This window comes from Arvicanthis niloticus, chromosome 21 (assembly GCF_011762505.2).
Source record: "Arvicanthis niloticus isolate mArvNil1 chromosome 21, mArvNil1.pat.X, whole genome shotgun sequence".
Lineage (NCBI taxonomy): Eukaryota > Metazoa > Chordata > Mammalia > Rodentia > Muridae > Arvicanthis > Arvicanthis niloticus.
This window is the reverse complement of record NC_047678.1, coordinates 41,470,024-41,495,316: the sequence shown is the minus strand read 5'-3', so window position 1 is coordinate 41,495,316 and position 25,293 is coordinate 41,470,024. Positions and strand designations below refer to the sequence as shown.

The following is a 25,293-nucleotide window of genomic DNA, read 5'->3' as shown; positions in this document are numbered from 1 at the left end:
CCTCCTAGACCAGCCAAAGTGAGTGATAAAGTGTGTATGTGTTAGTGTCCTCTGGAACGGCTCTTCCCTTCTCAGAGACAGCCATCAAGGCCTACCCGTTCCTCTTCACTGCCCACACCACATCAAGACCTCAGCCTGCCTTCCACCCCCACTGACTCTGGCCACGCCACGCCACGCCACGCCACATCAGTCTAACAACTTGCTTCTTTATTAGTTTTAAGAAGTTTCTCCCTGTGAAGTATCTGTCTAATGTTGTCCTGCCTGTTTCTAATTGTTAAATACTAAAGGTTTTATCATTTAACAGATGTTTGCCTTGTTTTCCCAATCACATATCAGCGTGTGACAGTAGGTTCACGTGTGTAATGACTTCGCTCCTCCTTAGCTCATCGGCTCACTGAGGCAGGACCTGAACACTCTGTGAGGCTCAGTCTTACTGAAGATATTGGTGGAAATGGGTTTTAAAAGAAAACAATCTATATTTACATCTTGTAATCTCACGTGGTACCATTGAATTGTTTTCGTTTGCTGGTGCTTTGAGATAGGGTCTCGCTCTGTAGCCTAGGTGAACCCTTGGCACTCCTGCCTGTACCTCCCAGGGCGGGGGCCACAGGGTGTGCCCCACACCCAGCCTGAATCCTTTTGATGACAGTTAAGTGTCAGGTCGTTCTTTTCTGGCTTTGTTGATCTGTGTGTGGGTACAGGGACAGGTATTGAGTTTAACAGGTTTCTCAAAAGCGTTTTTTTCTACCGCAGATAATGAAACAACCTGCAATCAAATTTGATCCAAAAATCTTGCACCTGCCGGCATACTCTGGTGAGTCCCAGGCTCGCTGAGCACGCCAGCCTTTATACACAGATGCACATACGATGCTTCTTTACTTGCAAATGGAGTGTTTGTGAGAGAAAGAGCTAATGACCTGTTTTCTTGTCAATGCTTTTGGGCCACATCCTGCACACCAGGAGTCAAATGCAGATGGGTCTGTCCTTGTCAGCTGTTGATCTTCCTCTGGGCTGACGTCCTTTTATGGATGGGGAAAGCTTTCGGAGTGCTGGGCTCGTTTTCTTGCTGACTGGATGGAGAGTCTCTGCTCTTCCCTGGTAAAGCCAATGAGATATCTGTCTTGCATGTTGCTGCTGAGTGCCAACGGTCCAAAGATTTGGGAGTGTGTTAGCAGGACCAGCACAGCCGGGCAGTGATAGCGCACGCCTTTAGTCCCAGAACTTGGGAGGCAGAGGCAGGCGGATTTCTGAGTTCAAGACCAGCCTGGTCTACAGAGTGAGTTCCAGGACAGCCAGGGCTACACAGAGAAACCTCTCTCTCTCTCTCTCTCTCTCTCTCTCTCTCTCTCTCTCTCTCTCTCTCTCACACACACACACACACACACACACAGAGAGAGAGAGAGAGACAGACAGACAGACAGACAGACAGACAGACCAGGACAGTGGAGAGCAAAGTTGGGTAGCTCACCCCTGTCTGGATGGTGTCTGACTGTTACCCATGAAAGTCTTTCCTGGAGGGAGCCTCAGGAATTTTGATATACTTTGGGTTGATCTTTTTAGTGGGCCAGTTCTCCACTGTGGCGAAGTCAGGCTATGATTGGGACTAAATTCATGCTACCAAAATAGACACACAGTTAAAAAGACACCAACTTAAAAGTGTGTAGGTCAAGTTCACGTGTGGATACAAGCTAAGAACAAAGTGTCAAGGAGAGATACTTCTGAGGGACCAAGGTGAAGCAGAGACACAGTGTGGCCAGCACCAAGAACCCTGACCTGTGAACCCCAGGAAATCACTCAGTCCTTCCCCTGAGAGTGAGAGAACATTTGTAAGTTTTCTGTCTGTAGATAGAGATAAGCTAAAATCTGTACGTTTAGATGCCAGTTCTGGTGCTTGTCTTCGGTTTGTGTGGGAAGTTGAAGTTCCAGGTTTTGCCAGTCGACCTACTGACCTGAATGTGCTTAGCAGTCATTTTGCCAGACGTGTAAAACTGTGTGTAGATGCGTGTGGATATAGCTGGTGCAGGTGGGTAGGTGCACATGCAAGTGTGATCACGTGTGCTGGAGGCTGGCCCCAGAGGTATCCTTAGACATGCTGCCAGTATTGCACGTGTGGCATTTTTATGTGGACTCTGGGCTTCAAACTCATGTCCTCAAGCGTCTCCCCAGCTCTCTGACTTGAAAAGATTATTATTATGGTCATCATCATTACTATTATTATTTTAGCAGTTGTTCACTGACGTGGTTAAGTAAGTCTCCCAGGGTAGAGGACAGCTGAGTAGAGCGTCTCCTCAGAACGGGGGTGGTGCCTTTTTTTGTTGACACTGTCATGTGTTGTTTCATTCTCCTCCCGGTCCTGAGTTCTGTGTTCTGCTTCTCACTGGCTGTCTGCTCAGCCCTTTCCACCTCACACCCACCCCCCTCTGCTCCCTCTGCTTCCTTCCTTCTTACCACAGCGGAGAAGTTGCTGGTCCTCAAGGACCAAGACTGGAATGAGTTCCTGCAGCAGGTGTGCTCCCAGATCGACTCCAGCGAGAAGAGCACAGGGGCCCTGCGGGCCAAGCTGAACCTCCTGTGTTATCTGTGTGTGGTGGCCACTCACAAGGAGGTGGCCACCAGGCTGCTTCATTCCCCGCTGGTAGGTACTGCAGGGTGGACGAGCATCCCAGAGACCCACTACCCACCCCATGTGGTTGGCCTATGTATTTCAAAGACAGGTGACCAAAGGCTTGGGGCCTAGCAAGGTATAGCTTGGTCCTGCAGCTAGAGCGGGACAGGGAATATAAACAAGAGACCAAGGACTAAAAGGTTTTGGGTTTTTTTGTGGTGGAATGGAGGATCCCAGGGCCTTACCCAGGCTAGGCAAGTGCTCTACCACTGAACCACATCCCTGACCACTTTTTGAGCCACTGAGTTCCACAGGCCTTGAATATGTTTTGTAGCTTTGTCAGATCTTGACTGTATGATCCTCCTGCCTCAACTTCCCAAATTGCTGGGATTATAAGCCTGTGCCACCAGGTCCTGTTGGTTACAATTGTAATTTGATTTAATTACAAAGAATAAAGTGATTAATTTTTTATGAAACATTTCCTCATGAAGATTCTGGAAAATCATCTTCAACTCCTTCCTTGAAGCAGGTGTATGGATGATTTTGAACTGTGGACATTTTTGTTAAGTGTTCACCGGGAGCAGTTGTATCTGTGGTAAGATGTATCTGTCCACAGAGGTGGGCCTGGTGTGAACTCAGGGGTCTCCTGTTCCTGGTCACCTGGATAGACGCTAAGGTTTCTATCGTATTAAAGGACACGAAACCTTACAGCTTTCACTCTGTTCTCCTGGGAGAATTCTTCCTTGGTGGGTCTCACTGGTAACTGCCAGGGTTGGCAGAATTCCTCAAGCCAGTCTCTGGAAGTTGCAACAGTGACACTTTTTATTGGGTCCCTGAGTTCAGTCAGCCTGAATACATTTCAGTTCATGTTGTGCCTGAGTCCTGTGAAGGTTGCTTGTGTGTGTGTCTGTCAGGGGTGGGGAGCTAAGCACTAGAGAGGATTTAATAGGACAAATTGAACATCTTGTTCTTCATTTTTTAAAGATTCATTTTATTTTTAAATTGTGTGTGTGTGTGTGTGTGTGTGTGTGTGTGTGTGTATGTATGTATACCAGGTACTCTTGAAGGCTAGAAGAGGGTGTCAGATCCCCTGGAGCTGAAGTTACAGATGGTTGGTGGTTGTAAGCCTCTGTGTGGGTGCTGGGAATTGAACCTGGGTCCTCTGCAGAAGCAGCACCTGCTCTTAACTGCTGAGCCGTCCCTCCAGTGCCTGGTTCTTACTTCTTACTTATGTTTATCTTGCTGGCACACTGGCTGAGGTTACATGTCCGTCAGTGGTCACCTCCCTGGAGGGATTCTCACCCCAGCGTGTAAATTTCCCTGTTAATTCATGGATTGCTTTGGATGCTATTCTGAATAAGACTTACATTGTGATGTTTTTCTTTTTTAAATTCTAGTTCCAGTTGCTAATCCAGCATCTGCGAATAGCTCCTAACTGGGATATGTAAGTAACATTCATATTTTAAAGCCCATTCTTTGTGATTTTATAGTTATTGCCAGACACCTCACCATGAGCACAGTCCCTAAATCATCCAAGGTGAACCTGAAGTCACCACGAGACACTTACCACTCACAAGGGAGCGTAAAGACATGAAAGTAGCCACCGCCTGTTGCCCCAACGTGGAAGGTCGTCACTTTTCTGAGTGTCCATTGTGAGATCTACCTGCCTTTGGGGTTTTTCATCTTGTGCCTGCCTCCTGTGGCAGGAGCTGTCCCATGAGATTATGGCCTTGATCACGTGATAGAATTGTTTTCTAGGAGGAGTCTATATGGGATACAGAAGTGTAGGGTTGGGATCCCAGGTCAGTCCCACCTCACCCTTCCAGGCAAATCACATTCACTGAGCCTCAGTGCTCTCATCCGTAGAGTGGGGCTGTGTCCTCATCTACTCAGTAGATCTTTGGCAGGCTGTGGGGCCAGAAGACAGAGTCTGGTGTACCATGGAGAGGGTTGGGATTATCTGCCACCTTGGAGACTCATGATGGAATGCATGGCTCCTGAGGCTGGCAGAGGTGTGACAGCAGTTTCTCCTCCATGTTGGTGGGACGAGAGGACAGCCTTGGGGTTGTGAAAGGCTTTGGAGGGAAGTTTTTCTTGCATCTCAATGCTGTTCTTTCTGCTAACAGAACTGGGCTGCTGTTTGTTGGATGTCATTTCCTGGTCTGCAGCGCCCCCTGCTGACGTGAAAGTACTTCTAATCTTTTTTTTTTTTTTTGTCTGCAGACTTTTAGTGCTCAGTTTTTTACAAACAATTATCTATTCAACTTTATGACTTATGATAAAATCTACTAACCTCTAAAATGTGCATTATTCAACTGTCCTTCATACTCCTTTTCAATCTTTTAAAATTGATCACTGGGAGTTTTTACCCAAGTAATACTCTAATGTATTTACATTGAATGTCTTAAGAACAAATGAAATTCATGATATTTTGATAATGAATAAAAATCTCAACCAAAGCACTTTTCACTGGAAAACAAGGGATCTACTCAAAACACACACTAACTTTGGTAGATTTCATCGTAGGACAGTTCATAACGAGGGTATTTGCCCTTATTCCCCAGAGCCAATCAGCTTCGAAGCTAATTGTTAAGTCATTTTAAACTGAGAGTTACTTTGTTGATGGCTCATGGTACGTCATCTCCAGCAAGCTCTGAGCTCTTACAAGTTCCTGACTCATGGTGGGAAGTTTGGTCGGAAGCGTCTGGAACACTGGTTGTGGGCACGCCTGCAGCAGCTGCTGAGGTTGCCCGCTCACCTTGATTGCGTTTGTCAGGTGGTCCACACCTTTCTCCTAGTCACCAAGCTGAGTCTCTTCAGGGAAGAGTTCTGAACAACGCCAGCATCTTTTAAGCTGGGTAACTTGGAAAGTCCTTCTTTCTCCTTAGCAAGCTTGTTCTTCCTCGTTCTTGAAGTTGGGGCCACTCTGGCTTTTGTGGTGGAAGTAGATGCAGCACCCACGAAGAGAGCACCGCACACGCCCATGGCCATGGCGCTGTTCTGGCCCGCCCTCTTCACTCGGCTGGGGCGTGTGCCAGGCCTCAGCCCACCAAGCAGTGGTTAGCGCCAAGACTAATCACAGCACTCAGGCGGCTTTGGTTTTAATCTTTTCTAGCACTGTTTAAAACCCCCTTACTATTTAAATTGAATTAAATTTGAAAAAAAAAAAGGTTATTTTAATTGGTTAAAAACATTGTTTTTGAGGTGGTGTCTTACTGTATAGCCCAGGCTGGACCTCCTGGCTCTATGCCTTCCTCAGTGCTGGGGTTAGAGGTGTGCACCACCCTGCCCACCGAGTGAGTGGATAGTAGGTCCTTCTCCGCCGCCTGTTGTTTTCTTTCAAATGCTACTTTCAGGTCTTCCGTTTTCTGTCTCCAAGTTTGCTCTACATATCTACACATAGAAAACCAAACTTAGTAAGGCAGGCGTGATCTTACGTGTCTTTTCTCCCCACAACACACATGATTTTAATATTATTGACAACTTGAGGCCATTTCCCACACTCCTGTCTCTGTCTGCCACAGCACTTGGGGTGCAGGTGTGGGGTACATCACCATGTCTGACTTTTACATGGGTGTTCGGGCTTTGACCGCTTCAGTGGCTTGGTTGGCTTTCCTCTAAAGCTGGCATCTCTCGTTTGGCTTAGTTACTTTTCTATTGCTGTGTTAAGACACCAGGATCAAGGCAACTTACAGAAAAGAGAGTTTCTTTGGGGCTTACATGAGCACAGGGTTAGAATCTATGAGCATCACGGCAGGGAACATGGCGTTAAGCTGGCAGGCATGCAGCAAGACCAGCTGAGAGCTCATATCTTTATCTGTAGGTTGGAGGCAGAGAACACTAACTGGACTGGCATGGGTTTTTGAAACCTTAAAGCCCACCCCTGTGACACACCTTCTTCACTGAGGCCACGCCTCCCATTCCTTCCCAAACAGTTTGACCAACTAGGGACAAAGTATTCAAACATATGAGCCTAAGGGGGCCATTGTCCTCCAGACCTCACAGGCCTCCCCAGCTCCAGGACCGGAAACCACAGACTTGGCTCCTGCCCCTGCCCTGTTCCTCCTCAGTGTGGATCACTCGCTGTGGGGATATCTCGGGCCTCCCCTGAAGGCCTGCTCTTCCCAACGGCTCTCAGGAGGGTTATTTTCCACCATACTCTGTCAGCTTCATCTCTCTGGATCACATGGGGTTTCTGTTCCACTTCCAGCCTTTCTTTTGGTTTCTGGATATCTTGCAAGTCAGTGAATCTCTCATGTCAGTAGACTCCTGAGGGTCTGTGTTTAGTCAGCTTTCATCAAGGAGAGGGGATTTCTTGTACATTTCTGTTTGTGAGACTTACTTGATATGGTTTAAATTTTTTCTTATTTGATGTGTAAGACACAGAGAAGTAGCCAGGCATGGCGACACTCACCTATAACCCTGAGGAAGCTGAGGCAGGAAAATCAGGATCAAGGCCAGCCTGGGAGCCATGTTATAAGATTCCCATCTCAAAGAACCAGCAGAGAGTTGAGGCCTGTCAGGGCTGGCTCTGCCAGGGAGGTGGGACACCTGGTCCTGGCCACACTTCTGAGTCTGAATTGTTTCCTCACTTGAATCCCATAAAGGTTACCACCCCCCCCCCCCCCCCCCCCCCCCCCCCCAGAAACCAAGACCAATGAGAGTTTGGATCTCAGTTCCTCACTATGTTAGTTTTCAATGAGAAAAATGTTTTAAAATTTTGTTTATTATTTCACAATTTCATAGACATGTAATGCACTTTGGTCATTCCCCCTTCATTGTCCTCTCCACCCTCATCTCCCTCCCCCTTCATTGTCCTCCCGACTCTTATCCTCCCCTTCCCCACTGTCCCCCATTCTCACCCCTCCCCCACTCTCCCTTCTCCCCCACTCTCCCCCAAACCCTCATTTTCCATCCTACATTCGCATCTTTTTTCCCAATGAAAGTTTTATCAACATGACTTTTCTACATTATTTTTTTAAAATCACTCTGAAGCATTGCTTAATACTTTATCAATGTCCAATGAGGTAATCAAAGCCACCTCATTAAAGCTAGTGTTTATTAAAAATAAGAAGAATAGTGACTGGAGAGATGGCTCAGTGGTTACAAAAGCACCAGCTGCTCTCACCGAGGACTTGGGGATGAACCATCGGTAACTCCATTCCCGGGAATCAGACTCCCTCCTCTGCCCTCCCTGAGTACTGCACGCACAGGGTGCACATGCCTACATGCAGGCAAAACCAGATACATATAAAATAAAATAAAGGAGAAAAATTAAGCAAAATAGAAAAGCTTTCATAAGACTTCCAGTTGTAAGGTTTTCTATTCTCCAGGTTTTTAAAAATCACAAACTGTCTAAACTTTGATACCATGACTCCCGTTCCGTATGCCCACGAGGGGGGTTTCCCTGCGTGTGGGCCTGCACTGTCACAGTCTGTGTGAGTGAGTGTGCACGTGCATGCTCCCGTGTACATGTGGAGGTCAGAGAATAACCTTCAGGAGTCAGTTCTCTCCTTCCGCCATGCGGGTTCCAGGAGTGGACTCAGGTCATCAGACTTGGTGGCAAGCTCCTTTACCCATTGAGCCCTCTTGCCAGCCTCACTTCACCGTGATCTTACAGCTGAATCAGGTCATCGTATGTGGTGTCTGGTAGTGGTGACTGATGCCCGTATTTCTTTCTCTCTAGACGGTCCAAGGTTGCTCGGGTGGTCGGCATGCTGGCCTTGCACACAACAGAACTTCAGGAAAACGTGCCTGTTATCGAGGTGATGTCTTTCATTGCTGATGCGTTTATGTGTGGCAGGAAAGGTTGCTTTTGATTTTATGACTCAGCTCACATAGCTTTCATTCACCTTCATTTAGTTCTAATCTAAAGGAGTTGTGCAGTTGTGAGACACGGGCCTTCATGTGTAGTTTAACCTCTTGCTGGAGGCAGCAGAGGCCCAGACTGCTTTAAAACACGGTTCATACTTAAGTCAGTCTCTTCTGGGTTTTCACGCTGAATTTAATATTTTCCCCCTTGTCCCGAGACAGCAGCTCCCTGTCAGGTGAGTCCTGTGCTTGAAGGTTCTCTGTGTACTGAAGACATTTTCTGGAATCAGCATCATCCTCCCCTGCCTTATTTTGGTGCTGGGAGTCTCACTGAGGGTCCACACGTGCTAGACACACGTGGTATTAGGAAGGGTTTTGCAGGGTGTGGTGGTGATGCTTTTCATCCCAGCAGAGGCAGACCTGGTCTACACGGGAGCTCCAGGCCAGCCAAGGCTACACAGTGAGACCTGACTCAAAGAAGTGAGAACGGGGGGGGGGGGGGGGGGGGGAAGGAAAGGATTATATGGCTTCTCAGAGATTCTCGGCCTGTCACCACCATGTGGCTGCCCCAGCTGTGTGCAGTCTGTGATGTAACAGTCCCGGCTGGCTCAGAATGGCTGATCTGAGCCTGGGACGGTGGCGGCAGCAGCAGCAGCAGCAGCAGGATGGATGAGCCAGCAAGCTGTGGTGATGGGCAGGCAAAAAGTAAACGCTTTTTTTTTTTTTTTTTTTGAGGGCCTCATGGCTGGACTGTCTGGGGAAGATGGCATTAGGGTGGCTCTTACCACACTTAACCTAATCTTCCTGGAGGCTCGCATCATAATTGGTTCCAGATCCAGTTAGGTAGACAACCTAGGCTAGCCCTCACTCACCTACCCAGACATACCCATACCTAGTCTTGTTTCTCACTTGCCGTTGGATGACTGTTGACAGATTTGCTAATCACTGTGATAAGATTTGAAAACAGAAGCCTGGCAGAATGAACTCTAGGTTTACTATTCAAACTGCTGCACCGTCACAGACCTGCGAATGAAAGCCAGCACGATGTGCCGAGTAGTCGCCATGTTGTCAAAACTCAAAACTCCACACAATTACAAATGTTGGTGCAAACACTGGGGAGCAGTGGCTTCCATGGGCTGCTGGAGGTAATGCAAGTGGGCATGGCTGTTCTGGAAGGCCTGCTGTTTCTCCCAGGACTGAAGACATCTTTCTCTGCAATCCTTATATCGTCTGTCTGCTGGCCCCCAGCTCTGGGTTGCATGTGGCATGTGGAGGCACGTGTCCCTGCAGTGTTGTCTGTACCAGCCCCACACGTGGCAAGATGGATGGAGTGGGGCGTGCTCACCAGCAGCACTGACAGCTTCTGGGCTGGAGTGAAGCTCATGGCTGATGCTCGCCATGGACATGAGTGGGACATGCTCGCCATGGACATGAGTGGGACATGCCACGAAATGACCCATCTGGGTACCGGGAAATGCCCAGAGGCTGTGGCTGCTCATGCCCACAGCGTTCCATCTGGGAGCTCAGGTATTCATACACTTGCCTGAAGCCTGGTCTTCTTCTATGGGGAAGGTCCTCTTTTTTGACAGAGGCTTCAGGAGGGAGGAAGGGGATGGGGACACCCACCTTGCCAACCGGGTCAGCCAAATCAACCCTGGTCATCAGTGAGGTAAGAGGTGCTGCGGCCAGGTCTGTCCTATCTCACTTTCCCTTTGAGATGTCTGCAGGTAGATGTCACTGGAGTCTGAAGACAGGGCTCCCTCGTGACATGATTGGGGGAAGCTAGGAAGCTTCCTTTATTTCCGTGCAGTCTCGTGCTAGGGATTCTCTGTGTTGTTGGCTATCGAAAGTTCCCCACTGAAGGAATCCCCTGGGGGTCTGTGCAGAGGACATCTTGAGTCACCTGGGACCTGCCCATCATCACCCCTGTGATGGGCTTGCCTCACTCCTGCTCCATACCCGTGGCTGGTCCTCTCAGCACTTTCTCTTGCCATTGCCCACGCGAAGCACATGGCCATCACTTCCTGGGCTATACTGCGACCACGTCCCCAATGCTTCGGCCACACCCCTAGGTTCAGGCCACGCCCCTGGCTCCTCTGCCTTCCGCTGTGCGGCTCTGCTTTTCTGTGCTTATTCAGATGAGATGCAGAGGCCTGGGAAACTCTGTTTTTCTCACTTCCTGTTTTACAGCTTTCCCTCATGACTTTGTTTTTGTGTGTAGTGTATGTGTTTGTATGTGTATATGCTAGGTGCACGTGTGTGTGTGTGTGTGTGTGTGTGTGTGTGAGAGAGAGAGAGAGAGAGAGCCAGAGGTTGATGCCATGTGTCTTCCACTGTTCCTCCCTACTTTGCCTTCTCAGACGGGGTCTCTCACTGACTGGCTGGCTGGTCGGTAGCTTGGGGATTTATACCTGTGGTGGTTTGAGTAGGTTCAGCTCCCATAGATTCGTGTTTGAATGCTTGGCCATAGGGACCGGATCATTAGGAGGTGTGGCTTTACTGGAGGAAGTGTGTCACAGTGTAGGAGGGCTCTGAGGCCTCGTATGCTCAGGCTACCCCCAGTGTGGAGGATAGTCTTTTCCTGGCTGCCTTAGGACAAGATGTAGACCTCTCCACTACTCCAGCCCCATGTCAGCATGGACGCTGCCCTGCTTCCTGACATGAGGGTAATGGATTATCATCGGAAACTATAAGCCAGCCCCAATTAAATATTGTCCTTTAGAAGAGTTGTCTTGGTCATGGTGTCTCTTCACAGCAATGGAAGCCCTAACTAGGACAGTACCCAAGCCTGTCTTTGTACCTCCAGTACTAGGGTCACATGACTGTTTAATTTTTATATGGGTACTGTGGATCTTAACTCGGGTCCACACACCTGTGTAGCAGATAATTTTCTTACTGAGGCATCTCCTCTGCCCCCATATTTTATAAATTTAATAGAATATTCTATTTGGCCAAAATGAAAAATACTGTATACAGTGTTGAGGTAAGGTTGAGCACGCTCCATGCCTGGTCACCGTGACACAGCTGTCCCCAGTGTGAGAGATAAACCCATACTCCGGGAAACCTCAGGTGCCAGCAGACGTCAGCTGGTCACCAAACTCAGGGATCCTGACCTGCCACGTGTCCTGCAGATCAGCCGTTCCTAGGGAGAGGCAGACGTTGGCTGTCAGATTATAGTCCTGAACTCGACAGAAGGAAATAGTGTGTGTGTGTAGCTGTTGGGTAGAGACTATTTTGAAGTAAGCACACATAGAGTGAATTCAGTTTTATTCGATAATGGAGAGCTCACACTGTGAGTTGAAATAACTCTAGAGATACCTTACTGGTACCGTGACAGTGTGTGTGTGTGTGTTACATACTTTTTTAAAAAAAAAGACAAGGTCTCCCTATATAGCCCTGGCTCACCTGGGACTTGTATGTAGATCAGGCTGGCATCGAACTCACAGAGATCTTCCTGCCTCCTCCTCCCAAGTGCAGGGATTAAAGATTTGTGTCATTATGCCAGGCTCTGTGTACATTTTAAATTTATTTCTTTTATGTACTTTAAAATACTTTTGTTATAAGCAATTGGCTTTGTCAATTTTAGTAGCCACTAGGGGGCAGTCAAACACCGAAGAAACCCTGGTAAATTTGACTGTCTTCAGACTGTCAGGGGCTTGGCAGGCACAGGTATGGGTTTCATCTTCTTGTCTAGAAGTTTCTCCTTAGAATCATCTTGCAGTTGCATTGGTCATAGTTTGCATTTGAAGGTTAATCCCTGGCAGCCTTTCTAGAAGAGGGCAGACTCTTTCTAGAAGAGGGCTGCCTTTGTGATTTGTGGGAATGCTGCTGGTGGGCCCCAGATTTAGAGCTCTTGAGGTCAGGTCTCTGCAACTCTGACCTACCCGGCTTTCCCTTACCTCATTATTGCTGTCAGGACGGTGCTGGCCAAGCTTCCACTGCGAGTGTCTGAGTGTTCTTCTTTGGCTTCTTAATAGGATTTCCTCAGAATGCAGCCGTTTAATATGCTGATGGAGCCCGTCCTCCTGGGTCTTGCGTGCAACAACTCTCAGGACGAGTCCTCAGGTGCTGTCCTTGTGTTTAGTCCAGGAAGGCAGTGGATGCTTTAGGACACTGAACATGTGACTGTGAACCTCTAAACCAACAGCCCAGATTAACTCTTTCATTGACCTTTCTACACTGAAAGATGGCAAACATAAAACTCAAGTGTGTAGACTGAGGTGGTTCATTCAGTCACCGTCAGTTCTTGGCCAACGTTTGATCCCATCTCCCTGCTGCTGCTTCTCCTGTCTCCCTGCTGCTGCTTCTCCTCTGTCTCCCTGCTGCTCCTCCTTCTCTGTCTCCCTGCTGCTCCTCCTTCTCTGTCTCCCTGCTGCTCCTCCTTCTCTGTCTCCCTGCTGCTGCTTCTCCTGTCTCCCTGCTGCTGCTTCTCCTCTGTCTCCCTCCTGCTTCTCCTTCTCTGTCTCCCTGCTGCTCCTCCTTCTCTGTCTCCCTGTTGCTGCTTCTCCTCTGTCTCCCTGCTGCTGCTGCTTCTCCTCTGTCTCCCTGCTGCTCCTTCTCTTTTTCTTTGTTCTCACTTTCTTTCTTGTTGAGATATTTTTAAGACAATAATATCAGTTTACTCATAGATATGACTTACATAATTTTATTTTTATGTATGTGTATTTGTGTATCGTGCCTGAGTAGAGATGTCCTTGGAGGCCAGAAGAGGGCTTTGGATCTCCTGGGGCTGGCACTACATGTGGTTGTGAGCCACTTGGTGTGGGTACTGGGAATGAAACCTGAAGAGCAGTGGGTGTGTTCGAGCGCTGAGCCTTCTCCCAGCCCGTGCTTGGGCCCTCGCCTTGGCTTTGCACAGGTCACCTAATTTCCTGCCTCACACTCCTTTGGGGCCTGAGCAGTGTCACATTTTGGGGGATACCCGCACTTCATATATACACATGAATCCGGTTTCTTCTACAATTTTTCTATGTAGCATTTATTATTATAAATATCCTGATTGTGATGCATTTTTCTAATTATGGCAGTATAGCTATATAAATCTCCCAACATCTCCCTACAGTAAAACTAAGAAATGACATTTGGAAGTACAGGGCAAATGTGACAGACTAAAAATGCACCAGAAAGGGAAGAAAATTCTCAAAGGCCACAGTGGACCTGGCATGTGGGCCTGAAGATTCCTGAGACGGCCTGGCTCGCAGCCTGACCTTGGATATGATCGTTTATAGCCCCCGAGGTTGCTAATTTCAGTGAACCTGTCCTTAGATTCTTCTAGCTAACAAGCTTGTATTTATATTCTGCTGAAAATGTGTACAATTAGTGAATCTGTGAATCAGTGAATCTGGTGGGGTCAGGACACACAGGTACTGAAGGCCCCCAAAAGCATGAACTAAGCAGACAACACTGTATTTCATTACTTCTCTGACAATGCGGTACATTCCTAGCTTTCTGCCTTTGTCTCCCCTACCTCTCTTAAGTCCTATGAAGTCCAGTTTGTGCAGTCTGTGTGCTAATGAGACCATACCCTGCAGTGGGGTTGGCCTACCCAGGGGTCACACCAATAAGAACACGGACTCTCCTGGTCCTCAAAGCCACCATGTATCCATAGCTTCTGAGTTGTGGGGTGGGGGATGATGAGCCCTCCCACTCCAAGCCAGAATGCTGACAGGCTTGACCCTGTGCAGACAGGCACAGGTGTTGTGAGTCCACGAGAGCTGCGTCCCGTCCTGTCCTATCCAGTCCTGTCCCGTCCCTGGCTCAGACAAACTCCCCACCCAGTCTTGCACGATGAGCCTTAGTGTGTTGGGGTGTGGGGGTGTGGGGTGATGCATCGGCCATTTAGAGTAGAGCATTCCACAGTTACCTGCCTTCTCCACCTTGGCCAGTCAAGAGCCTCGGAATTAAGTGCTGTCCACTGCAAAAAAGAAGTTTCTCCGATGAAGGCAAGAGCCGTCAAGAGCCTCACTAACGCACGGCTACAAAGTTAAGTATTTAGAAGGCATTTGGATCCTGTCCATTAGCAAACTAATAGTAGCAGGCTCACTCGCAGGGACTGTGAGCTCTCCACCACGGGTTCTTGTCCAGATGTGTAGACGTAGGCATGTGTTTCCTCTGTGTGTGGATCAAGCCCTTAAGCCAATGAGAGAAGGAGGTTGGTTGTCCCCTAACATTCATGCTAATACCATTCCACCCACAGGTGAAGCTCACTGTGCCGGTTGTTGTTACAGTCAAATGTTCACAGCTGGGTGAGACTATGACGACCCCATCCCTCAGCAGTCTGCATAGTACTTCTTGGTACAATGACAGTGACATAGCAGGAGGAAGCTTCCCCATCAGCACTGATCTGATTTCCGCATGTTCTGTGACCTGCGTGTGTGTGGTGTCTTCAGCCGCAGGGTCTAATGGGCATGCCAGTGCAGTGGCCATAGCCTGTCCTGGTAAACAGACCCTTTATCAGGTGAAAGGTCTCAGGAGCATGGACAGGTCCGTTTCTTCTACATTTGTGTGTGTGTGTGTGTGTGTGTGTGTGTGTATGTGTATGTGTGTGTGTATATATGTATATATATATATAAATTAACATATATATATATATATATATATATATATATGTTAATTTCAGTACCAATGAGACTTCTGACCCCTTTCCACTTCTTTTGGTAATAAGAGTTGAATCACCACAGTTGTGTTTACATATGCAAATGTTCTTGCTCTGTGTCTGTGCTGAGCCCCAGTGTTCCTGTTACCGGAGGACTGCCACATCCAGAGTCACTTTTGCATTAAATGTCTTATAGCAAGAATCCTTACAGGATGTACTTCCTGATTTTTCATGTGGACTGTGAGTGTCACTCCTGTGTTTGTGGCTCTGCCTGGCTCTGCTGTCTATGGTTGCCTGGGTCTGAGGGCACCTGGGCTGTGTTCTCAGAGCATCGGAAGGCATGGGAGTCTGAATGCAGTGTCCCCAGAGCCTCGGCAGCCGTTGTATTTGATGCTGTAGTAGATGAAAGTAACACGGAGAGTGACTCGGGGGTTGAAGGATCTGCTGGACACTGTAAGAACAGATCCCCAAAGCAGAAAAAAAAATGCAGTTTAAAACAAGCCTCTTGTAGGCCCACTGTTTGAGGAAGAGTTGAAGGTCCAGTCTTTAAGAATTTTATAACAAGTGGGTAGCACAGGCTCTCTTGTTCTCCACCTTCACAGGCTCAGAGCTGTGGTATTGATGTGAGGGTCTTGGTGCTGTAAGTTTTAGATGATTACAACGTCCAAGAGACCCAGTTTTAATAACATGACAAAGTTTACTTGGCTTCATTGAGCAACATTGCTTGGGTGAGCAGGTATGTGCTAGTCCCACATGTATCACTGGGGTAGGCAAGATGGCTCAGCAGGGAGAGGTGCTTGCTACCAAGACTGAGTTCAATCCCCAGGACCCATGTAGTGGAAGGAGAGAGCTGATTCCTGAAAGTTGTCCTCTGGCCTCCACATGCACACTGTGTATGTGCACCTCTGATATATAGTAAATAAATGTAAAATAAATATACATCATTTACACCTCTGTAGGGCTCTCCACATCACTCTCGCAGCCTGGAACGGATTTCCCTCCATCCTCTTCAGGCTCTGTGTGCTGGGGAGAGAGTGGCAAGTAAGGCAGATGGTTCTGTGTCTTTTTTGGGTATAGCCACAAAGAGTCCTGGCTACTGGGTCCTGTCCTAGTATAAAGCAGCTGATGTTGCCATGGGAATGGCTCCCTGATGGGCTCTGCAGGGTGTGAGGCTCCATGTGTGGTCAGGAAGGGGAGACCAGAGGCCAGTCCTGCAGTGTGGACATGGCACATGGATACGTTGTCCTTGGGGACTCTTAACATTTTTACACACACACACACACACACACACACACACACACACACACACACACACACACGTGTATCTGTGTAGGTTCACAGGTATGGAGGTCAGAGGAAAACTTGCTGGAGTTAACTCTCTCTACCACTGGAGTCCTGGAGTCCTGGGGGTCGAACACAGCTCATCAGACCTGGTGGCCACTGAGCCATCTTGCCAGTCCTCTTTGACTTGAGTAGAGCTAACTGAAATTAAAATGGTAAAACGAATACTTTGGGAAGTTGTGAAAAGCCTCAGCTACTCAAAGCAAAGGAACCTATTCTCAGGTGAAGTGCATGGAGCAAGAAAGGCTGGACTCAGGCGGACACCACCCTTCCCTTTCTGTGGGTCTCTTGAGTGAGGTGGGAATGAGACTATCCAGCCATGGTGAATACACAGGGCTGACCTGCCAGGGCAGTGCACTGAGGGCCACTGGGGGTGGCGTGGAGGCGGATTGCAATTGCTTCCTGGTCCATGGTGGGAGCGGTGGGCTGGGAACCCAGAATGGGTAGCATAGGAGAGGCGGCCATCTGGAGGACAGAACTAAGCTGTCTGATCCAGTACGGCTGTCTGATCCATTCTGTCCCCTCCAGCATCAGAGGACTCTGGTGCCATTAGCCTGCTACCTGCTGGCCCAGTGGAGCCTCAGAGGTTCAGGGTGGCCTCTGTTTTTGGTTGGTTAGACACTCAACAGAGGTAGTTGCCAGGGAGCGATGGGTGAGCAGAGGCCGATGCTGCTGAGCAGAGGCATCCAAGGCTCCTGATGACCATGTCTGCCCTCTGGTGGCCACTCAGGGGAAGCACTAGAGTCTGGACAACGTGCTCTCACTGAAGAGCTCTGTCCATACTGCTTCCGTTTGTTGTCTGTTTAAATACTCAAATGCGAGTTTGCTGCAAGCTTCTGACCCCCTTGCATAGCCCTGTCCCATAGTCCATTTCTGTCTCATAGATGTGTTAATCCAAAGGTGTGGGTCTCAGAGTTTCCTCTCCCCACAGTCCTTCTGGGCCTCCTTGTGGGAGGTTTGCAGAGATGCATCCTTCTGATCTCCACTCATGTCTCCTTGTGACCAGTCTTGTTCTTTTGTGGGGCCATGGAGAGAAGAGGTAGCCATGCAAGCAATGGCAGCCGATTCCTTGAGAGTGTCGGCCGTGCACAAGGCAGCGAGGTACTCTGCTTGGCTTGGTTTTATGAATACATTATTTTTGAAAAACAATATGTGTAGTTGGTGCACGGATCAACCCAGTTCCTGTGCACTCAAGGCAAGTGGCATGCTTACAAGCTGTGTCCTGGACTCTCACACCGTTCCAGCTGTACAGAGGTCACTGCTGTACCCTGCCCCATGTTATGTAACAGTGTATATACCATTATGTATTATATACATGGCTGTGTTCCATTTTATCTCAGCTTCAACCATGCAGCTGGCTGCTGATTGCCACATGGAGAAAGACTGTGGAAGGATGATTGACAAGGTCTGGCCTGGCTCCTGACATCAGAGCTCTCCACAGGCTATATGCAATGTTTCTCTCTTGTCAGAAGTCAGTTCTAGTATCATGGTGTATGCATCTTGGCACCCAACTGGCAGGCTCACCACTGATCAGCAGGAGGATGGGTACGGGGTTGTCTCCAAAACCCAAAGGTTTGGACCCTTTTATTGTGGTAGGCAGAACATGGTGCAATAACTTTTCTTTAAATTTTTTGTTATTTAGTTTTATTTGTGTTTGTATGCAGACCATCTGCATGCAGTACCTGCTTAGGCCAGAAGAGGGCATCAGATTCCATGGGACTGGAGTTACAGGTAGCTGTGAGCCACCTGATGTGGGTGATGAGAACCAAACCTGGATTCTCTGCAAAAGCAGCAAGTGTTTGTGACCACTGAGCCATCTCTCCAGCTGCTTCCCTTTATTTGGAAGGAAGATTCCTGTGTGCTCCATACTGTGGGTCTCTTGAGGTCACTGCCAATGTCACACACCATGAGCCTTTTCAAGGTCTGCCTCTCACTGTCTGCCATGTGACACAGAGTCTGGCTCACCAGGTGCAGCTAGCAGAGTGTCATCAACACAAAGGGATGGATTACTGTCCTGTGTGTGACCAGATGACCCAGGGTCCTTTGGGTGGGCACAGCAGGAGACCTGACAGGGAGGCAGCTGTGAAGTTCACTGTCGGTATCTCCCACTTCATCTCTGGTCTGGAAAGGCTGGGTCCCTTAGAGCCCTTCAGGCTGGTGCCCCCCAGGCCCACTTCTGCAGGGTGGGTCTGAGGGGGGCATGGAAGGCTGCACCCAGGGGCAGCAGCATTTCTGGCTGTCTCAATTCCCAGGCCATTGTTTCTCCACTTTGGTGACTCATTTAGAGTTCTGGGTACTCAGAGCAATTCTGTCAAGGACGTTCCCAGTAAGGAACCAGTAAGGACAGACTCCCTGGAAGTAGATGCAGGTACTTGCAGATTTGAAAGCTCATGATCCTACCATGAGGGCCAAATGAGCCCCAACACAGTGCCCCCAGGAGCCTGGGATCACTAGATAGCTGGCCGCAGTGCATATTCTCAGGCCTTAAGACAGGATGCGGTTTTGCGAATTTTCAGCGACTTCCATGTGGACTGAGGGAAGCTCTGGAGATCTGAGCCTCTGACCCCAGGAACTGGCCAGCCTTGCTACCCCTTGTCCCTGGCTCAGCCTTGGTCTTGGAGGGAGAGGTTCTAAGTGAGGGTGTGCATTTGCTGTTGGCTCTTGTTTGGTTAGATTCTCCAGGGTGGGAGGTGGGGAGGGATGATGACAGACGTCAGACAGATGGACATTTCCCTCAATGCTTCCTTTAACACCAAAGAGCCCTTGTTTCTTGGTGCCCTCCCTTACACACTGGCTTATTTCTTATGTATACAGCCCTGGGGTCCCATCTTGATGTGGATGGTCCATTTGATAGCACACGAAGGACAAGCCCTGGGGTTTGTCTCTCGTTCCCTTTCAAAAGTCATTTCAAAGTCACCAAGATTTGCCACCATTCTCCTGAGTTAAAGCCTCCTGTGTGCACCAAGCTTCCTTGTCCCTCCTTCTCTCTCCCTCCATCTCTCTCCCTTCTCCTCTCTCTCCTCTCTTCCCCCATTTATCTTCCCCCTCTATCTCTCTCCTCTTTCTCCCTCGTCCCATTTTAGTCTTTGAAGTTTCTTTTTTTCTTCCTTCTTTTTTTTTTGCCAGCTCTGTCATAAGTCTATCACATTTATCTAACATAAAATAATCCCAGTAAGAGGACATTTAAATTATTTTGCCTGTCATTCCCTGGAAGTGGGCAAAGGGATTTTGACAGAGCCAGTCTCTTCATTTACATGGCAAGGTTCAGTGATACAGTGTTCAAAAGGTGTTCTTATTATTTATTTTGTTGTGTGGTCTCAGATGTGGATGTAAGAGGACCCTGAGATGGGCTGCTGGGGTTTGAGTTATTAATGGCATGGGCAGATAGACAGACAGACTGTGCTGCTGCTCTGAGGAGAGTTCAGGCTCCAGCACCAGACACATGGCTTTGAGGAGAGGAATAAGGACCCACATGGCAGAAGTGGGGTCTCTTCCTGCCCGGTTCTTAGGATGGGAAAAGTTTAACAACACATGCCTGCTGCCAGAGCTCTCTGATTTTCAGGCAGAAGGCAGGGAAGGGGGCTGGAGGCAGGACATGTGGCCACCAGTGCCCCCTTGGTGTCAGCTCACCTCCTAGGTGAGAGATCCTGGCACCAGGAAGTCCTTTAGCTAGGGGCTGATGGGCAGCATCTCAGTAGGAGTCTGTGCTGCCTGTGAGGGGAAGGGCTGCAGCTGGGGCAGCAGCTGGCCTCTGACATTGCCTTCTTTCCTGTATGTGTGTGAGCCCTCATGGATGAGTATGGAGTGCCACTTCAGGGGTCACGCTCAGGCAGGCAGGTATGAGAGCAGTTGACCCGTCTCACCTTGCCACTCTGCTTTGTGATCGGACCACAGTCATCAGCAGCATACTTCCCTCCTTGTTACTGTCCGTGCATGCACTTCCTTTGTTCCTTTAAAAGAGAACTGACTGTTTTATGTGCAGGGGTGTTTTGCTGTATATACGCATGAACACCATGTGTGTGCAGTACATGAGGAGGACAGAAGAGGGCGCCAGATCTCCCTGGAGCTGCTCTTGCCGACAATCGTGAGCTGCCATGTGGGTGCTGGGAATTGAATTCCTGTCCTCTGCAAGAGCAGCCAGTGCTTTTAACCACTGAGTCACCTCTCCAGTCCCTCTTCTTCCATTTTTAATACTGGTACTTATCAAAAATTTAAAGATAAATGGAAAACCAATAACTTGATATTGCAGAGATGATGTTAAATCCACGTTAACTTTTTTGTAGGTGGGATGCTGGGTTGCCGTAGTAACTTGGCTGCTGTGTATCTGTTTACAAGATGCTGACTGTAGTCCCTCAGGTCTATGGCTTTAAAGGCTCACAGCATTAAAATGGTCTCAGTCTCTGGTGTCGCTTACCACCATAAGCACGAGAGGATTATAAAAGAGAAATTCTGTAAGTTCCAGCAGCAAGCTTTGGGACCAGAAAACCTAACCTGATATTTGAGTGTAGGATACCTTTGATTTTTATGAAAATGAGTCTTTTAACTTGAGGTTGTTGTTGACTTCCATGCAGAATTTCTACAAACACTGGATACAGTCCATCTGGCAGCCCCTTAGGATGCTGACCTAGCAGCCTCTAAGGAAAGCAGACTCAGTGCCTTGAGGGTCCCCAGATCCGTAAGGCCATGTCTGTCTTCCCATGCGTGCTCATGTGCCATGGCCACCAGGCTTGTCCCCATCTCTCTGCTTTGTTCTTTTGAGAGCACTGTGTAGAGAGTGTGCGGCATGCAGCCTTTAGTTTCTTTCCCGCAGTGTAGTATTCCTGTGCTCTGTCTCCCTGCTTTGTGTTTTGAAGCAGTTTCCATGTACTTTGTGCACAGTGTGTTTAACCATTAGCCTCTGAGAGACATCCGTATCCTTTCCAGTTTTAAGAATTGCAAGTAAAACTACTCGAATCAGGCTTGTTTCTATTTGTACAAATAACTTTTTATAAACCCGTCCCTAGGGCAAATGCTCAGGACAACAATTGTCACATTGTGAGATTTCTTCTTGGTTGTTTATTTTTTGCAGTGCTAGGGGTCACACCTGCCACCTTTGCATGCCAGGGAAAGCAGAACTGTGCTACATCCCCAGCCCTTGGCTTTTGAGGTAGCAGTTTACATGCAGCACAGACAGGCCTTGAACTCATGAAAGTCCTGCTTCTGCCCTTATGTGTGTGCTGCAGTACACTCACACGCAGACATGAGTACACATACGTGTTTCTCTCTCTATATTCTGTATCTTAAAGGTGCTGAGCTGGTTTACTGCATGGTTACCCCATTCACACCTCACTGTCACATCACTGTCACAGTGTGGATGACATGGCCTCTTACTACCCAAGGCTTTCCATGCTTCCTCTAGGTTTTAGTTCTGATAGGCATGGCAGGGCCTCATATGGGAGTTAATTTGCATTTCCTTGATTTCTGTGGTGCTGTTTGCTGACTGTCCATCCTCCTTGGTGCAGCGTCTATGCCTTCAACGTTAGATCAGCCTTTCCTAGCCCTGGATGGTGAGCTCCAGATTATGACCAGTCCCTGGATGATTTATAGTTTAAGCTCGTGGTCCATTTGAGCTAACTTGTTTGTTCAGGGTGTTGGACTGAGGTTGAGGTTCACCTGTGTTTCCTGGTAGCTGGTGGCTGTCTTGTCTCCCAGGCTGACTGTATGACACTGGGTCACCATGTGGGTTTGTCACGTTGGTTAGGCATACTCTTGTGGATGCCTTTCTGTCCTACCATGAACATCTGCTCTCCCACAGTGAAGTCATGCAGTGTCAATCCCAGCCTCTATTAGCCCCCATGCTAGCCTGCATCTCAGTTGTCCCACATCAAACAGAGACCATGGTGCATTTTGTCTTCTGTGTCTAAGAAGTGGGCCTTGAAGTCCAGGACTGTGAATATAGATTTGCCTTTATTTATTTATTTGTTTGTTTGTTTGTTTATTGTTTTTTGAGACAGGGTTTCTCTGTGCAGCCCTGGCCATACTGAAACTCACTCTGTAGACCAGGCTGGCCTCAAACTCACAGAGATCCACCTGCTTCTGCCTCACAAGTGCTAAGAGTAAAGGTGTGTGTTACCACATCTGGTTTGTCTTCATTTTTTGTAAATTTTCTGGGATTTTGTTTTACATTGTTTACATTTCTCTTATTGGAGATTCACATTTAGGACTGGTGTGTATATATGTGTGTGATAGGTTTATATACATATATGTGTATATATTTGAACATTTATGTGTATACATATCTGTATATATATGACATTTTTATGTATGTTTATATGTATATATATATATATGTAAACAGTATGTGTGTATATGTATTCATTAAATGAATGGACTTCTTTATTATCATATAGAAGTTTCCCTTAGTCTCAAGCAGACTTTGTTTGGTTCTGAAGTTTCTGCTGTCAATAATGCCAGATTTGCTTTCTGTTCACCACTGCTGTTACATAGTTTTCATCTTTCACAGCCAACCCTCCAGTCTCCCCAAACTTGTATGTGAGTTTCTTGTAGGCAGCTTATAGTTGGGCCATACAGTTTCTGCCTTTTAAAGTAATTATTAAAATATTTGATCCTATGTCTGACAATTGGCTTTTGTTTTCTGTTTGCCTTTTGTTGTTGTTGTTTCCTTTTTACTACCTTCTTTGAGTTTGCTGAACATGCAGTTCCATTTTGACTTTTTTCCCTGTGGTGTTACCAAATTCTTCTCTTGTGTAGATTTTGTTCTTAGTAGTTGCTCTTAGGTTTTTATATCAACATATCATAGTTAGTGTCATTTTACTATTTCCAATGAGGTGTAGAAAATTTCTTCCTTACATAAAAAAACTTCATCTCTTATGTAATTATCTAAAATATATTCTTTAAATATATCAGAGCCAAGTTGTAATTTTCGCCTTGGCATCAAACATAATTCATAAGGTATAATAGAAAGAAAGCCTGTTTGCTTCTCCTCCGTTTTGCCCCCTTTCTCTTGCTTTCCTCTCCACACTGCAAACTGCCTTATGTACTCTCAACATTTTAAAGTGTAATTTGTTAGTGACCAACCTGATAACTTTGTAGAAAACAAACTTTTGAGCACTGGCAGCTTCAGAGGACTGAATGTGGTACTTCATGACAATTGGTGAAGTTGAAGGACTTCCTGCTGGGGCAAGTACCACAGCCACGTGATTCCCTTCAACAAGTACTTCAGATACAGAGTACACATCATGGCACACCCTTGTAATGGGCTATTATGTGAGAGCAGAATGGACCATCAATATGTACAACAACACAGACATATCTCAACTAGAAGAATACAAGGGGCCAGAAAAAGACACAGAATATGGCCATATGTCCTTTAGAGACTATGAACCACAGACTAGTGGCAAAGAGAAGACCATTGTCTGGGACTATGAAAGGACCACCAAAGAAACACTGGGAACTGAGGATTTCTTAGATGCATACACATTCTAAATGTATCTCATTGCAGACATCACGGGGGCCAGTGAGATGGCCCAGTGGGTAAAGGAGCTTGCCACCAAGCCTGATGAACCTGAGTTATATCCCGGAAGTGGAGGGGAGAAGCAGTTTCTGAAAGCTGCCATCTTCCTCATGTGCTGTGGCATGTGCATGTCTGCATGAGTACTCACACTGATGAAATAGACATATGAACGCAGTTTATTGTTTGTCAGTTATCATTTGGGGAGGCTGTTTAAAGGTGTCTTGTTAGCCAGTGTCCCCACAATACAGATGAACTGCTTCTAGGGACCCTGAAGTGACACACCGATTTTTCCCATTGCAGGCGATCACACTCTTAACTGAATTAATCCGGGAGAACTTCAGGAGTGGCAAGCTGAAGCAATGCCTCCTGCCCACCCTTGGGCAGCTTCTCTACCTCGTAGCCACCCAGGTGAGGCTGTCTGATGAACCCTGGGCTGTCTGAAGGGCTCTAACACTCTCTACTGAGCCCTGATAACCTCCCACAAATCCCACCTCACTTCTCCCCTTTGCATAATTTAGAGCCTTAGGATTCTGTCCAGTCCTGAGCAGAGAGCTTCTGCAGTCCTTTGGCTCTCGTGGCACCTCCTGGTGCGCATGCTCCTTTGGCTCTCGTGGCACCTCCCGGTGCGCATGCTCCTTTGGCTCTCGTGGCACCTCCCGGTGCGCATGCTCCTTTGGCTCTCGTGCACCCCCCCCCCCCCCGTGCGCATGCTCCTTTGGCTCTCGTGGCACCTCCCGGTGCGCATGCTCCTTTGGCCTAGGAGCGTCTCCCGCCCTGTGCACTTGTTCCTTTGGCTTAGTAGAATTTCAGCCATGTTTTAAAATGAAGGAACTAAAGTCCTCAAAACTTTCGGTGGTTGTTGGTGGTTTGAGTCCTTCAAGCAGGAGAAGACGTTGGTCTCCCACTGTAAGAACTTCACCTGGTTTAAGTGAAACACTACTTTGTGTAGATCTAAACCTGCCTGTGAGAACTTTTGATAGCAGATGGTGAAAGGCAGCTGAAGTCAGCCGTGGGTAATTGCTGTTCACCAGTGTTCTTTAAAGACTATTACTGAGTGAACACTGATAGATTATGGGCTAGTTATATCTCACCCCTGTGAGCTTTAGATATTCTGACAGGTTTCAAAAGGCAACATCCTTTCCCTGTATTTTTAAAGTTTTGTCTCTTTAACTTCCTTCCACCTCTAGCTCACCTTGCCCTGCTGTACCCCTGTACCTTTGCACAGCACCCCTGCACCTGTGCACTGCACCCCCTGTACCTGCACTGCATCCTACCCTGCACCTGTGCACTGCACACTCCCCCCTAGACCTGTGCACTGCATCTCCCACACCTGTGCTTGGCACCCTGGCATCTGTGCACTGCACCGCACACCTGTTGGGAGGCATCCCTGTATCTGTACACACACTTTCCTCTGCTTGTGCCATTTTC

The 25,293-nt window shown here is 47.9% G+C and overlaps 1 protein-coding gene and 1 pseudogene across 16 annotated transcripts in view; one reads left to right on the top strand and one right to left on the bottom strand.

The window, feature by feature from the left end:
* The window catches only part of Ulk4 (unc-51 like kinase 4), a 290,769-nt gene that overhangs the window by 21,166 nt on the left and 244,310 nt on the right, over positions 1-25,293 (top strand). For all 16 annotated transcript variants that reach the window (XM_076917962.1, XM_034484051.2, XM_076917954.1 and 13 more), the window contains exons 15-19: positions 754-814; positions 2,454-2,635; positions 4,003-4,049; positions 8,292-8,370; positions 24,166-24,273. In XM_076917962.1, coding sequence (XP_076774077.1) covers positions 754-814; positions 2,454-2,635; positions 4,003-4,049; positions 8,292-8,370; positions 24,166-24,273 — 477 coding nt within the window. The remainder of the gene's footprint in view (positions 1-753; positions 815-2,453; positions 2,636-4,002; positions 4,050-8,291; positions 8,371-24,165; positions 24,274-25,293) is intronic.
* LOC117693611 (mitochondrial import receptor subunit TOM20 homolog pseudogene) lies at positions 5,217-7,755 on the bottom strand (annotated as a pseudogene).